Here is a 15,281-nt window from a genome sequence, read left to right on the forward strand (position 1 = left end):
CACATCCTCGCCAGAACTTGTTGTTGTTTGACTTCTTAATGGCTGCCAATCTTACTGGAGTGAGATGGTATCTTAGGGTGGTTTTGATTTGCATTTCTCTGACAGCTAGAGATGTTGAGCATTTTTTCATGTACTTGTTGATTGACTGTATGTCCTCCTCTGAGAAGTGTCTGTTCAGGTCCTTGGCCCATTTGTTGATTGGGTTGTTTGTTCTCTTATTGTCTAATTTTTTGAGTTTTTTGTATACTCTGGATATTAGGGCTCTATCTGAAGTGTGAGGAGTAAAGATTTGTTCCCAGGGTGTAGGCTCCCTATTTACCTCTCTTATTGTTTCTTTTGCTGAGAAAAAACTTTTTAGTTTGATTAAGTCCCATTTGTTGATTCTAGTTATTAACTTTTGTGCTATGGGTGTCCTATTGAGGAACTTGGAGCCCGACCCCACCGACTGTAGATCGTAGCCAACTTTTTCTTCTATCAGACGGCGCGTCTCTGATTTGATATCAAGCTCCTTGATCCATTTTGAATTCACTTTTGTGCATGGCGAGAGAAAGGGATTCAGTTACATTTTGTTGCATATGGATTTCCAGTTTTCCCAGCACCATTTGTTGAAGATGCTATCCTTCCTCCATTGCATGTTTTTAGCCCCTTTATCAAATATAAGAAAGTTGTAGTTTTGTGGATTGGTTTCTGTGTCCTCTATTCTGTACCATTGGTCCACCCGTCTGTTTTGGTACCAGTACCATGCTGTTTTTGTTACTATTGCTCTGTAGTATAGTTTGAAGTCTGGTATCGCTATACCGCCTGATTCACACTTCCTGCTTAGCATTGTTTTTGCTATTCTGGGTCTTTTATTTTTCCATATGAATTTCATGATTGCTTTCTCTATTTCTACAAGAAATGCCGTTGGGATTTTGATTGGCATTGCATTAAACCTATAGAGAACTTTTGGTAATATCGCCATTTTGATGATGTTAGTTCTGCCTATCCATGAACAGGGTATATTTTTCCATCTTCTAAGATCTTTTTCTATTTCTCTCTTTAGGGTTCTGTAGTTTTCATTATATAAGTCTTTCACCTCTTTTGTTAGGTTGATTCCCAAGTATTTTATTTTTTTTGAAGATATTTTGAATGGAGTGGTTGTCCTCATTTCCATTTCAGAGGATTTGTCGCTGATATACAGGAATGCCTTTGATTTATGCGTGTTGATTTTATATCCTGCCACTTTGCTGAATTCATTTATTAGCTCTAATAGTTTCTTTGTAGAGCCTTTTGGGTCTGCTAGGTGTAGAATCATATCATCTGCAAATAGTGATAATTTAAGTTCTTCTTTTCCTATTTTTATGCCTTTAATTTCTTTCGTCTGTCTAATTTAATTTCTTTCGTCTGGCCAATGTTTCGAGAACTATGTTGAACAGAAGTGGAGAGAGAGGGCATCCCTGTCTTGTTCCAGATTTTAGAGGGAATGCCTTCAGTTTTTCTCCATTCAGAATGATGCTAGCCTGAGGCTTAGCATAGATTGCTTTTACAATATTGAGGTATGTTCCTGTTATCCCTAGTTTTTCTAGAGCTTTGAACATAAAGGGATGCTGTACTTTGTCGAATGCTTTTTCCGCATCTATCGAGATGATCATATGGTTCTTATTTTTAAGTCTATTGATGTGGTGAATAACATTTATTGATTTCCGTATATTGAACCAGCCTTGCATCCCAGGGATGAATCCTACTTGATCATGGTGTACAATTTTTTTGATATGTTTTTGTATCTGATTCGCCAGAATTTTATTGAGGATTTTTGCATCTAGGTTCATTAGAGATATTGGTCTGTAGTTTTCTTTCTTTGAAGTGTCTTTGTCTGGTTTAGGTATCAGGGTGATGTTGGCCTCATAGAATGAATTTGGAAGTTCTCCCTCCTTTTCTATTTCCTGAAGTAGCTTGAAAAGTATTGGTATTAGTTCTTCTTTAAAGGTTTTGTAAAATTCTGCTGTATACCCATCCGGACCTGGGCTTTTCTTAGTTGGTAGTCTTTTTATGGTTTCTTCTATTTCCTCAATTGATATTGGTCTGTTTAGGTTTTCTATATCCTCCTGACTCAATCTGGCCAGATCATATGACTTAAGAAATTTATCTATGCCTTCACTATCTTCTAATTTGTTGGAGTATAAGGATTCAAAATAGTTTTTGATTATCTTCTGTATTTCTGAAGTGTCTGTTGTGATATTGCCTTTTTCATCCCGTATGCTAGTAATTTGAGTTCTCTCTCTTCTTCTCTTCGCTAGCATGGCTAAGGGTCTGTCGATTTTGTTTATTTTTTCAAAGAACCAACTTTTAGTTTTGTCAATTTTTTCAATTGTTTCTTTTGTTTCAATTTCATTAATTTCAGCTCTGATTTTAATTATTTCTTGCCTTCTACTTCTTTTGCTGTTGTTTTGCTCTTCTTTTTCTAGGATTTTGAGATGAAGTATGAGATCATTTATTTGTTGGTTTTTTCTTTTTTTAAGGAATGAACTCCAAGCAATGAATTTTCCTCTTAGAACTGCTTTCAATGTGTCCCATAGATTCCGATATGTTGTGTCTATGTTTTCATTAATCTCTAAGAATTTTTTAATTTCCTCCTTGATGTCTTCTATAACCCATTGATCATTCAGTAACCTATTGTTCATTCTCCATGTGATGTATGCTTTTTCCTTCCTTCTTTTATCGTTGATTTTCAGTTTCATTCCATTATGATCAGATAAGATGCATGGTATTATCTCTACTCCTTTATATTGTCTAAGAGTTGCCCTGTGACATAATATATGACCTATTTTAGAGAAGGATCCATGTGCTGCTGAGAAAAAAGTGTAACTGCTTGATGTTGGGTGGTATATTCTATATATGTCAATTAGGTCTAGGTTATTAATAGTGTTATTGAGTTCTATAGTTTCCTTATTCAACTTTTGTTTGGAAGATCTGTCCAGTGGCGAGAGAGGTGTGTTGAAGTCTCCCATGATTATGGTATGGTGGTCTATTAGACTCTTGAACTTGAGAAGAGTTTGTTTGACGAACATAGCTGCACCATTGTTTGGGGCATAAATATTTATGATTGTTATGTCTTGTTGGTGTATGGTTCCCTTAAGCAGTATGTAGTGTCCCTCTTTATCTCTTTTGATTAACTTTGGCTTGAAATCTATTTTATTTGATATGAGTATGGACACTCCTGCTTGTTTCCGAAGTCCATATGAGTGATATGATTTTTCCCAACCTTTCACCTTCACCCTATGTATGTCTTTTCCTATCAAATGCATCTCCTGTAGGCAGCATATTGTTGGGTCTTGTTTTGTGATCCATTCTACTAGCCTGTGTCTCTTAATTGGTGAGTTTAAGCCATTAACATTTAGGGTTATTATTGAGATATGGGTTGTTCTTCCAGCCATATTTGTTTATTTCTGTTACTAAACATGGTTTGTTTTCCTCTTTGATTATTTCCCCCCCCTTTACTGTCCTACCTCCCACTGTTGGTTTTCATTGTTATTTTCCATTTCCTCTTCCTGTAATGCTTTGGCGAGGATGTTTTGAAGAGATGGTTTTCTAGCTGCGAATTCTTTAAACTTTTGTTTATCGTGGAAGGTTTTAATTTCATCCTCCATCCTGAAGCTTAATTTCGCTGGATACACAATTCTTGGTTGGAACCCATTTTCTTTCAGTGTTTGAAATATGTTATTCCAGGATCTTCTAGCTTTCAGAGTCTGTGTTGAAAGATCAGCTGTTATCCTGATTGGCTTACCGCTAAATGTAATCTGCTTCCTTTCTCTTGTAGCTTTTAAAATTCTCTCCTTATTCTGTATGTTGGGCATCTTCATTATAATGTGTCTAGGTGTGGATCTCTTATGATTTTGCACATTCGGCGTCCTGTAGGCTTCTAGGATTTGGGATTCTGTCTCATTCTTCAAGTCTGGGAAGTTTTCTTGTATTATTTCATTGAATAGACTTCTCATTCCTTTGGTTTGGAGCTCTGTACCTTCCTGTATCCCAATGACTCTTAAGTTTGGTCTCTTAATGTTATCCCATATTTCTTGGATGTTCTGCTCATGGTTCCTTAACAGTCTTGCTGAGCTGTCTATGTTCTTTTCCAGTTGAAATACTTTGTCTTCATTGTCTGATGTTCTATCTTCTAAGTGTTCTACTCTGCTGGTAGTATTCTCCATTGAGTTTTTAAGTTGGTTTATTGCTTCCTGCATTTCTAGGATTTCTGTTTGTTTGTTTTTTATAACCTCTATCTCCCTGTATAGTTGATCCTTTGCTTCCTGGATTTGTTTGCGTAATTCGTTGTCGAAGTGATCTTTCATTGTCTGATTTTGCTGTTTAATGTCTTCCTTGATACTCCAGATCATTTGAAGCATGTATATCCTGAATTCTTTATCTGACATTCCATCTGCTGCAGCTGTTACCTCTTCTAAAGTTGCGTTGACCTGCATTGCTTGTGGTCCTTTCTTTCCTTGTCTTTTCATACTGCTTGCGTATCTTTCCTCCAGGTGCGGGCGGCGGCTCTGCTCTCTCCTTATTCCAATTGGGGTTTCGTGGCTACCACGCCGGCAGGTCACTGGGCCTGTTCTGGGAGCTGGCGGCGGCTCTGTTCTGCCCCTGCTCCGATTGGGGTGACGAGTGTACCACGCCGGCAGGCCACCGGGCCTGATCCGCCGGTCGGTTGCAGGTTTGCCTAGCCTGCAGGCGTGGGAGGCGGCTCTACTCTGCCCCTACTCCAAATGGGGTGACGTGTCTGTCGTACCGGTAGGCCACTGGGCCTGTCCCGCTGGTCGGTCGCAGATCTGCCCACCTTTCGGGCACGGGTGGAGGCTCTGCTCTGCCCCTACTCCAATTGGGGTGTCGTGACTACCCCGCCTGCAGGACGCTGGGCCTGTTCCTGGCACGGGCGGCGACTCTGCTCTGCCACTACTCCAATTAGGGTGGTGTTTGTACCACGCTGGCAGGCTCCTGGGCCTGATCCGCCGGTCTGTTGTAGGTCTGTCTACCTTGGAGGCGCGGGCGGCGGATCTGCCCTGCCCCTCCTACCACGCCTGCGGACCCCTGGGCCTGATCTGCAGGTTGATCACTGGTCTGCTCACCCTGCGGGCACGGTTGGTGGTTCCGCTCTGCCCCCACTCCAATTGGGGTCACGTGACCACCACACCGGCAGGGCCTGATCCGGGCGTGGCAGAAGGATCTGCTCTGCCCCTACTCCAGTTGGGGTGACGTGTGTACCACACTGGCAGGCCACTGGGCCTGACCCGCCAGGCTGTCACAGGTCTGTTTACCTTGCCAGCGCGAACGGCGGCTCTGCCCTGCCCCTCCTACCACGCCCATGTACCACTGTGTCGCGGGTCTGCCCACCTTGCGGGTGCGGGTGGCGGCTCCGCTCCGCTCCCTCTCCAATTGGGGTCACGCGGTCACCACGCTGGCGAGCCGCTGGGCCTGCTCTGGGCGCTGGCGGCGGCCCGGCTCCTCCCCTCTGGCTCGACGACAAATTGAGGAGACTCGGGTGACTGTGCCTCACCCCCCCTACCAGGAGACCAACTGCTTATGTCACCGCTGGTATTGATGAAGTTCTCTCCTCCGCCGCTTTCTGCTGACATCAGATCTCTGCCATGTTGGTATCCTATGCGAATGGCAGCATTTCGTTCCCCTTGCCAGGCAACCAAAGCAACGGGTGAGTCCTGACCGGCCCTCAGCAGGACCCGGACCGAGAAGCAGTTTCCGCGGGCTCCTAGCCCCGGGCCAGGGAAGTTCCGGGAGCCGGAACTCGGCCGCTCCGTGCTCTGTGTAAGCTCCTATAAGTGTAAGCTCCAAGAAGCAGTCCCCGCGGGCTCAGTTCCGGGAGCCGGAATTCGGCTGCTTAGTGCTTGGTGTATGCTCTGATAGGCGCAGGGTCCAAGAAGCAGCCTCCGCAGGCTCCGCAGCCCTGGGCCAGGGCGGTTCCGGGACGGTTCCGGGAGCCGGAACTCGGCCGCCCCGCGCTCGGTGTTCGCTCCGATAGGATCAGGTTCTAAGAAGCACCCAGGCGCTGAACCCTAGCAATCTGTCTGCAAGCCGCAGGCGAATTGCAGCCTGAAATTACCTGATCTATGGCTGAATGAGCTGCGGTCAGTCGAAAACAGGGGTGGTGACGTCAGTTTACCAACATGGTGGCTGCTGGCCTCCTCTGTGGTCTGACTGGTGTGGAGAACCGAGATGGACCGCTTCCTTCCCCCGTCTCGAACCCAGAATTCAGCCCTGAGTACGGTGCTTGCGCGGCTGGCAGAAACTGCAGCACTGTAACCCTGCGTCTCTATCCCAGCGCGCTCTGCAGACTTTAGCCGCGGGGCGATTTGCTGAATAAGCAGTGTTACCCTCCGTGCAACAAACCTCTCGCGTTTGAGTCCCCGTAGCCGATCCTCGTGCGATGGAAATCCTTCCTCCAGGTTCCAGAGCACCCCACTATTGCTGGATATTCCTAACAAAATATCCTTTAGCCGTCCTGACTTGTCATACTCCCACACAGTGAAGCAGCACACGGGGACAATGCACTCCCCTCGCCGCCATCTTCCTTCTCCCTAGGTTTTTCAATCTATAATTTTGGTTACTATAATTTAGCATCTGGAATTTGATATTAGGAAACATAGTTTTGACCTATTCAGATCAAAATAATGTCATCTGTATTTATTCACTTATAAGATGTAATTATTTTAAGTCAAGTAAAAAGAAAATTGTTATCAACCACTATTGATAGAATTAAAATGTTTAGGTTTATTCATCAACATTTGCTAATCTACTCTCTGAAGACTGATTTATCATTGAATCTGACTATGGGAACTCATTCTTTATCATCATACTGGAAGTAAACAGGCAATTCTAATTTCCATATAATCTCATATAAGGAGGTGCAAACTGTTTCTGATTAAATAATATTTGCATAAGAATCTCAGTTGTAGTTTGAAATTTTCAAGCATCCATTTTTATGTATTCTCTCCTATTGTTACCTCCAACTCCTCGCAGTTAATTTGCTGACTTCCATAAACATGAAAAGAAAGAGATTTATATACAAATATTTGGTAAGATTTCTTTCTCTACCTACGGAATTAATTCACCTTTTTCGTGGTCCCTAAGTCAATTATCATCTATACCAATATAATCAAAGGTTGGGGAACATAGATTATACCAACTTCTTTGTATAGTTTGCATACTGTGTGCACACATTTTAGAGTTCATTTATTGATTTAGTATACTTTTTGATGCATTTGAATGAACTTTCTCCATTTTAAATTTACATAAATGTTGTATTACTGTTCGTGCTTTAATTATAATTATTTGGTAAATGGTGCAGTAAATGTTGGTTGGATGAATGAAATAAGCAAATATGTAAAAAATCATATATGTCAATATATGATTATCTATTGGTAAAACTGTGCTGTTCTTACAAGGAGTCTCTGCTCCTCACTGAATCTGTAGCTGGCAACTTCCACTGTTTTTTTTTTTTTTTTTCATCCTTTTATGAAATTTTTCCTTCCTTTTACCACCTTCTTAAACTGCCACAGGTTGAAATGAGAATCAGGTACATGCTAACTCTGTTTTCTTCACCTTTCACTATTGTTTTCCAGTGACATCGTCCTTGTAGCCACCTTTCCTTTTTTGTGATTATGGCTTAGTATCCTCAATAATTCCCAACCAGATTCCTGCAATAACCTTAGCTCTCCTCCCTCATTATTCTGCAACTCCCCTATCTCACTTTGAAAGCTCTTCACAGTCTGGCTCCATCCTACCTTTTGTTTTTTCCTTTTTCATTTTATATCTTTTATTGTTAAATGCAAGCCAGTCCATCCTACCTTTCTGACACTATTCCAAATTAAATTCTCCTCTAACCATAGCAACAACAGAAAATATTCACTGAACATTTAAACATCAAACACTGGCAATAGGCTAAAGGACAAAAATACATAATTGATAAATAGACTACAGTACAAATAACACCAGTCTCTGACCTCATATAGCCCTCATGATAAAACAGGTACTAATGTTATTCCATTTTATAGATGAATAAATTCAGGCACAGAAAACTAAAATATCTAGTCAGTGATTATATGGCTAGTAAACTGTGGAGCCAGGACTCAAATTCAGGACCCATCCTCCCAATTATTTTAGTGTATTTCCCATGGATCATTAAACATAGTCTGTCCCCTTCTTGTGCTGGCTGATGTGCACTGCTGATGATCTTAATCCTTTTTAATGGAGTAGTTTTGCTTCTGTTCAGCCAAATATTACCCATCTTTCAGGGTCTAGCTGGACTGAGAGGCCCAGAGACTATACTAGGCCTTCTCCATGAAACCTGATGTCATTTCATCAGACCTAATTGTTTTCCCCTTTTAGATAGTTCTTCAGAGCAAATAATCTCTATTATATATCAGTATACAGTGTATTCTTTGCTGATTCAGCTTTACTTAATCTCTCTGAGAAAACTGAAAATTTCTTAAGGGTAAGGATTATTTCTTGAGTTTTTCCAGATTCTTCAATGACAAGTATATTTTAGGTCCCATGTTATATACTATACATAATTATCTCATTTAATCTTCACTAAAACTATAGTAGGCAAAGGTCTTTGTCCTATATTACAGATAAAGTAACTGAGACATGAAGAGATGATGAAAGAGAACAAAGTCAAAAGACTAGGCAGAAGAGCTAAAATTGACCTCTACTTTTTAGTCTCCACAAACTTTTAAGGGGAGGATCCCATGATCCAGTGGAATACAGGGAAGAGATAGAGGGGGAGGGAGGAGGATGAAAATGGAGAAGTTGTGGAATAAAATTGACCAGATTATGGTGTGTGTATGTGTGTGTGTGTGCCACAGTGAATTTCACCTTTGTGTATATCTATAAAGCACTGTGGACCATTTAACCACTGAGACACATCCCTGTCCCCAGTTAATATTTTTAATTAGAGACAGGGTCTCCCTAATTTGTATGCCATTGCACCCAGCAATACGTTTCTTGTAAGGTAATGTCCTTTGTTTCCATTGGTAGGTATTACTATAGTCACATGGGCATGAAATACCTTTATACTCTATAGAAGACATATCTTTCAAGGGCAATCAAATATTCTACAACATCTCTCTTTCAGCAGAGAGGAAGATTACAGCATTCAAACTAGATACGTTCAAAGTTCTGAAAATCATTTTCTGACTACACCTCATTCATATCTTCCATAGACTTTCACACCTCATAGATTCACACTTCATAGCCTCTTTGCAGCTCTTAAAATGCCTGCAATTTACTTTCACCTAGTCAAAACAGCATCTTTCCTAACACACTAAGGGGAACTCACTAACACTGAGCTTCATCTTGATATCCAACTCTATTCTTATTCTTTTTTGGAATATTTCATCTTCCCAATTTAAACTACACACTTCTACTATGAGAAGGATGCGTTTTGGAAACATATTTGTAAATACTCATACTTATATATTCCAAATGTAACATTATATTATAATAAATAAAAATAATATTATATTTGCAACACATGGGCCACAAATCAAGAAGCTAACATTGCAGTTCACTATTTTATTGATCTGTAAATAGTGCTAGGCAATGACACATAAAAGATAAATGATAAACCCTATTTGAAAATGTATCTTTCATGTTAAAATCACTCAGCTGAGCATATGCAGAGAAACTTATTTGAATATCCATCCTGTGCCTTCAATGGCACTGAAAGAGGTAATTAAATTCTGGGCAAATAACGAACGAAAGTATAGACTATGGATACAATTAAAACAGGACCTTTCCTTTTTTTCTTATTACAGGCTTATTTATAGGGGAAAATGGTTGGTAAATACTTGGGTGTAGATGAGAATCAGTGTAGTATGAAAGGTTATCTTATTGACACAAAACAAGTGCACTCAAATTCTAAGTGCTTACACTTCTCTTTGTTTATAACAGAGGTGCTCAAAGTTTGGACTTTGAGGCCTAGCGGCCCACAAAATCATTTTAGGGGGTCTGACACTAATTTAAAAAGAAAAAAAAAACTGTAAGTACATAATAGAACAATCAGTAGAACCGAGGGAAGGGAACAGGGTGGGAGGAAGGGAGGGGAAGAGAAGTATTGAGAACTTAATTAGATGAAATTTTATTCCATTCTTTTGTAATTATATCAAAATTAATTCTATTATCATATATAACTAAAAAGAGCCAATAAGAAAAACTATTTTTATAAACTCTTTTGCCATTTTTTATTTCATTCTTATAAGAGTGTACAGTGGAGTTTTCCAGAAGCTACATGATGAATGACATCACATTAGATTAAATACAGAAGCAAGAATGAGAATGAAGCTGTTTTTTTTTAATTTAGCCAGACTTTGAAGAGATTTATAACTCTATTTTTTCTCTTGCTAATATTTTTTTAAATACAGTTACATTTCATAAACAGTGTTATTTATTTTCAATATATAATAGGTTTACTATTGTTATTTTAATTGAATGAATAAACAAATAATTTAAAAGTTGTCTAGGTTTTAATTCTAATATGATAAATGACAATATAAATAATCTATAAAAATAAAATGTATTTGGGGTCCTTAATAATTCTTTAGTATAAATGGCTTCAGAGACCAAATAGTTTTTATTTCACCTTGGTGATCTCATTGAATCCCATATATTATAGGCTGAATTGCATTATTAGTAGAGTTCATAATGGAGTAGGGTGGGCCTGCTCTAACATGACTTGTGTCTTTATTATAAGAACACCATGTGAAAAGACAGACATGCACACAGGGAGAATGCCATATGAAAACTAGTGTCATGGTGCCACAAGTCAATAAACTACCAGAAGCTAGGGGAAAGGCATGGAACAGATCCTGCTCTTGTGTGTTTGTAAGTAACATAGCCCTAATGATATCTTAATTTTGAATTTCTAGCCTCTGGAAGTATGAGATAGTATACATCTATTTTTGTAAGCCCTCCAGTTTTTGGCATTTTGTTATGGAAACCTAGCAAACTAGCATATCATAATTTTAATCTTCAACAAAAACAATGATTCCTAAGTCTAGCTCAGACCTCTTTCCTGAGTTTCATATTCACATAAACAATGACTTATCAGAAATTTTCCTACTCTATAAGGCATCTAGAAACTAAACATTGTCAAAATGGCAATAATCATTGTAACCCCCGCCCCCGACCAAATCTGCTCTATTCCTGAATTTTATTTCTCTGAGAATAATGCCACCTTCTCAAATGCCTTCCTCCCTTTATTCCCACATCTTACCAATCATCAGAGACTGGTAGTTCAATCTTTCAACATCCTTTTGAGATAAAATTTTATTTGTCAACTTGGCTGGTTCATGTGGCCCAGATATTTGGTCAAATGTTATTCTGGATGTTTCTGTGAGGATGTTTTAGATGAAATTAACTTTCAAACTGGTGGACTTTGAGTCAAGCAGATTGCCCTCCATTATGTAAATGGACCTCATTCAATCAGTTAAGACCTGAATAAAACGCAAAGACTAATTTCCTCTGAACAAGTGGGAGTTCTGCAGCAGATAATCTTCAGACTTGAACTGCAACATTGGCTCTTCCCTGGGTCTCCAGCCTGCTGTCTTACTCTGTTGATATTGGACTTGTCAGCCTTCATATCACAGGAACCAATTCCTTAAAAGAAGTCCCTCTCTCCACTCTCTCTACAGAGAACTTTTTTTTAAATTTACTTATTTATATTATTATTATTATTATTTGCATTACAATACAGAGAACTTTTATACACCTCTTACTGATCATTTTTTTTAACCTTCTTGTTGCTGCAAAGTTCAGGCCACTATCAGCTCTTGTTTGCACCATGAGAGTATCCTCAAAACCTTTGCTGTCTCAAACCTTTCCTGTCTGGATGCATTCTTTCTGGTTTTGCCCAAATGGTCTAAGAAACCTAAGTTCATCATTTTTCAATTTATAAAAATTCATAGGCTTCCAATATTTTTCAGGATAAGACCCTTAGCACACCACAAAAGAAAGCTCACAATCTACCCATTACTACCACTTCTAGTGAGCCTCTTCTCTCACTACTCCTCCATGCACAAAAGGGAACTAACTTTTAGCACTCTTCTATTAATTTTATTACCTTATAAGTGATAAGTTCCTGCAAATATACATTGAAATACTGGGCGATTACTTCCTAATTGAGTAACCTTCAGTCAAAACACTACTTCTCTTGATCCTAATTATAAATTTGTTTGCTAAATTATGTGGAGACTACTCTCTTTATAAAATTCAGGTGTTTATATAACAACTTTTATTCTCTTGAAATTATGTTAATGTGTTTCTTGGACAGAAGAAATAAACTACAGTCAATTTCTGAAAAATTTTATGTATTTCAAAAGTATGAAGAATACAATCAATGGCATAGATATTATTTTATGAAATTAGCCATTAAAAGGCATTACAGCAGAATACTTGATAATGATTAATCACTTTAAACACATAATAACAGTTAATAATTAAACTCTGGTCACAAACTGCCTGGGTTCAAATCTAGGTTCTACCTCTTACTACCTTTGTGATCTTGGGCAATTTCTCTTAGTTTAGCATTTATTTATTTATTTTTGGCACCAGGGATTGGACCTAAGGGTGCTTTACCATATCCCCAGCCCTGTTTGTTTGTTTGTTTATTTATTTATTTTGAGAAATGATCTCACTAGGTTGCTTATTACCTAAGTTGCTGAGGCTGGCTTCAGTAGCTGAACCTGCAAGTCTCCTGCCTCAGCCTCCTGAGCCACTGGGATTACAGATGTGCACCACCACATCTGGCTTCCTCATTTTACAATGAGGTAATAGAACTTTCTTCATAGGGTTTTATGAGGATTAAGTAGGGTTAAAGATGTAAAACAGCTAAGATAGTTCTTGGTACATGCTATATGACAGTTGCTATTTTGACAGTGGTAAGGATAAGTGCACAGATAATATAGCCAGACTACTTGGATTCTATTTCAAAGCTAATATTTTCTATTTGTGCAAATTTGGAAAAGTTCCTTAATTTATACGAGCCTCAATTTCCTGTATGTAAAATAAGATAATCATAGCATCTTCCTCATACATATGTGAGAATTGACCTAAAAATCTTAAAATAGTGCTTGGCATGTGGCTGATATTATACAGTGCTTCTAAGTTTTACTATTGTTATCTTCAATGATAAATGGTCCAATATTAGTCATACTACCTATTATCTTATTCAGATTTTATTTTGTTTGAAAATCTCTAAGCCTCTGGTGGTGAAGGCTATGTTCTTTATTCTTAAATTTTCAGAGTACAAATACCTGTTTACCAATCACTTTCTTCTTTTTCTCTCTCTTTAAAAACTAAGTCAAATCAAAGAACCCACCTAAAATATATGATCATTCTTGCTAAGCAAGGAAACAACTTACTTTACACTAATGTGGATGGGCCAGCAACTTTTACTTAGGCTCAGAGCTGAATAAGATGCTCTGCTATTTTTTTCAACTTGTAATAGTGCTGTCAATATCTATTATGACTTGAAGTGTTCAAGCCCTCAAGGAAGACTGTTGTAACTGCACTTCCAACTGATATGTACCACCAAAGTGAAACTAAGGTCTAGGCCACATCTCTCCATGCTGTGTTTTTCACTTTTCATCTCACTCCCTTCTTCCTTTACCACTGCCTCATTCAGATCATTATAATAAAATCAATGAGAAAAAGATGATCTCAACAACATAACACCTTGCACTGATTATCAAAATCCTGAATGCTCAGTGTAGCGTGAGAAGTGATAGATAGTATCATTAGAGAAATTGGACACAAGTAATTAATAATACTGTAAATTTTCTATGAATATGATTATTTACTTTATAGTCGAAAAATCAACTAGTGAAATTATTTTGCACTTTTGTTATCTTTTAAAAATAATTAGAAATACTTCTGTACCTTTGTTTATATCGATGAGCTGTTTCTTTTTCTTCTGGCGTTCCACTTTTTCTTGTTCAGCTTTCTCTTTTGCAAGCTTTGCCCTCCTAGTCTTCTCTTCCATTTCTCTTCTCTTATTGTTTTCTTTTACTGCTTCCTGTAGGTATAAACACAATTAAACAAAATCCTTTCCATGAGTTTTATAATGGAGAAGTCACATGGTTTTAAAATTATACAAATATGCAGAGATGGAAAGTTACTATAGCATCCTCAAAGTGTGTGCATATGTTTTTAAGAATGACAACTAATTAATCTTAAGACAGCTCTTCTTGAAAATAATTTAGAAATAACTGAGTCTTCAATTGCCACTATCTGGGGTGCAGGAAAATTAGGGACATCAATGTTGCAGATTTAGCAATAAAATGCTTTCTCCATTGTTGAAATATGAAATAGTTTTGATACGAGAAAAAGCTTAATATGGCTCAGCAAGTATTTTATTACTTACTGTACAGTTTTTTGTTATCTGCAAAGTGGAAATAAAAAAAAAACAACTACCTCATAGGATTTTTGTGAGGAGAACTGAGGATTTTTGTGAGAAGTGTTTTAAGCACTTAAAGTACTTAGAACAGAGTTTAATATAATCAAGAAATTTTAGACTATGATGATGATGGTGGTGGTTACAGTGCTATTGGTAATGATTACATCTAATGATGCAGAGCATAAAACAATCAGCACTATTATCACAGAAGAGAAATATCTGTAAGTTTAGTCACTTTTTATGTGAAAAAATATTTCAAAATCTTCAAACATATTTCAAGCTATTGTCTGTTTTATTTTGGTTAGATTATTTGTGGAATGTCAGTGAATGAGTATATTTCAGTAGATGGTGTTAGAGTTGAAGTAAAATGATTGGCTGGAATAATATCAACTTCCTCAGAGTTCAGACAAGTCACTAATACAGAGACATATCAACTACAAGTTCCTTCCATCAAGTTGTTCTGGTTTTATTTCCTGTTATGATTGATTAGATATACTTCATAGCATGTACAAACTATTTTGCCCAACTTACTTTGTTCCAGAAACCCTAAAGAAAAAGACTCAATAACAAGAATACATCTACAAGACTTTGCCTGAAGCAATCTATATTGAAATGTTTTTTCTTCATGTTAAAAGATATAATAGTTTAGGGCTAGGGCTGTAGTTCAGTAGTAAAGCATCTGCCTCACATGTGTGGGGCACTGGGTTTGATCCTTAGCATCACATAAAAATAAATAAATATATTGTGTATTAAAAAAAGATACAATAGTTTAAAATATCCCTAAAAACACTTCCAAACTCTCCTGACTTGTGTGAGTTGATTTTCTTCTACAAAATCT

General features: G+C 38.1%; 1 protein-coding gene across 3 annotated transcripts in view; it reads right to left on the reverse strand.

The window, feature by feature from the left end:
* The window catches only part of Diaph2 (diaphanous related formin 2), an 870,804-nt gene that overhangs the window by 187,950 nt on the left and 667,573 nt on the right, over positions 1-15,281 (reverse strand). For 2 of the 3 annotated variants that reach the window (XM_071606838.1, XM_071606839.1), the window contains one exon: positions 13,927-14,062. In XM_071606838.1, the coding sequence (XP_071462939.1) occupies positions 13,927-14,062 (136 nt within the window). Of the gene's footprint in view, positions 1-13,926; positions 14,063-15,281 lie in introns of those variants that run through there. The other variant, XM_071606837.1, reaches the window with a different exon arrangement.

Source organism: Marmota flaviventris, chromosome X, assembly GCF_047511675.1.
Source record: "Marmota flaviventris isolate mMarFla1 chromosome X, mMarFla1.hap1, whole genome shotgun sequence".
Taxonomy (NCBI): Eukaryota; Metazoa; Chordata; class Mammalia; order Rodentia; family Sciuridae; genus Marmota; species Marmota flaviventris.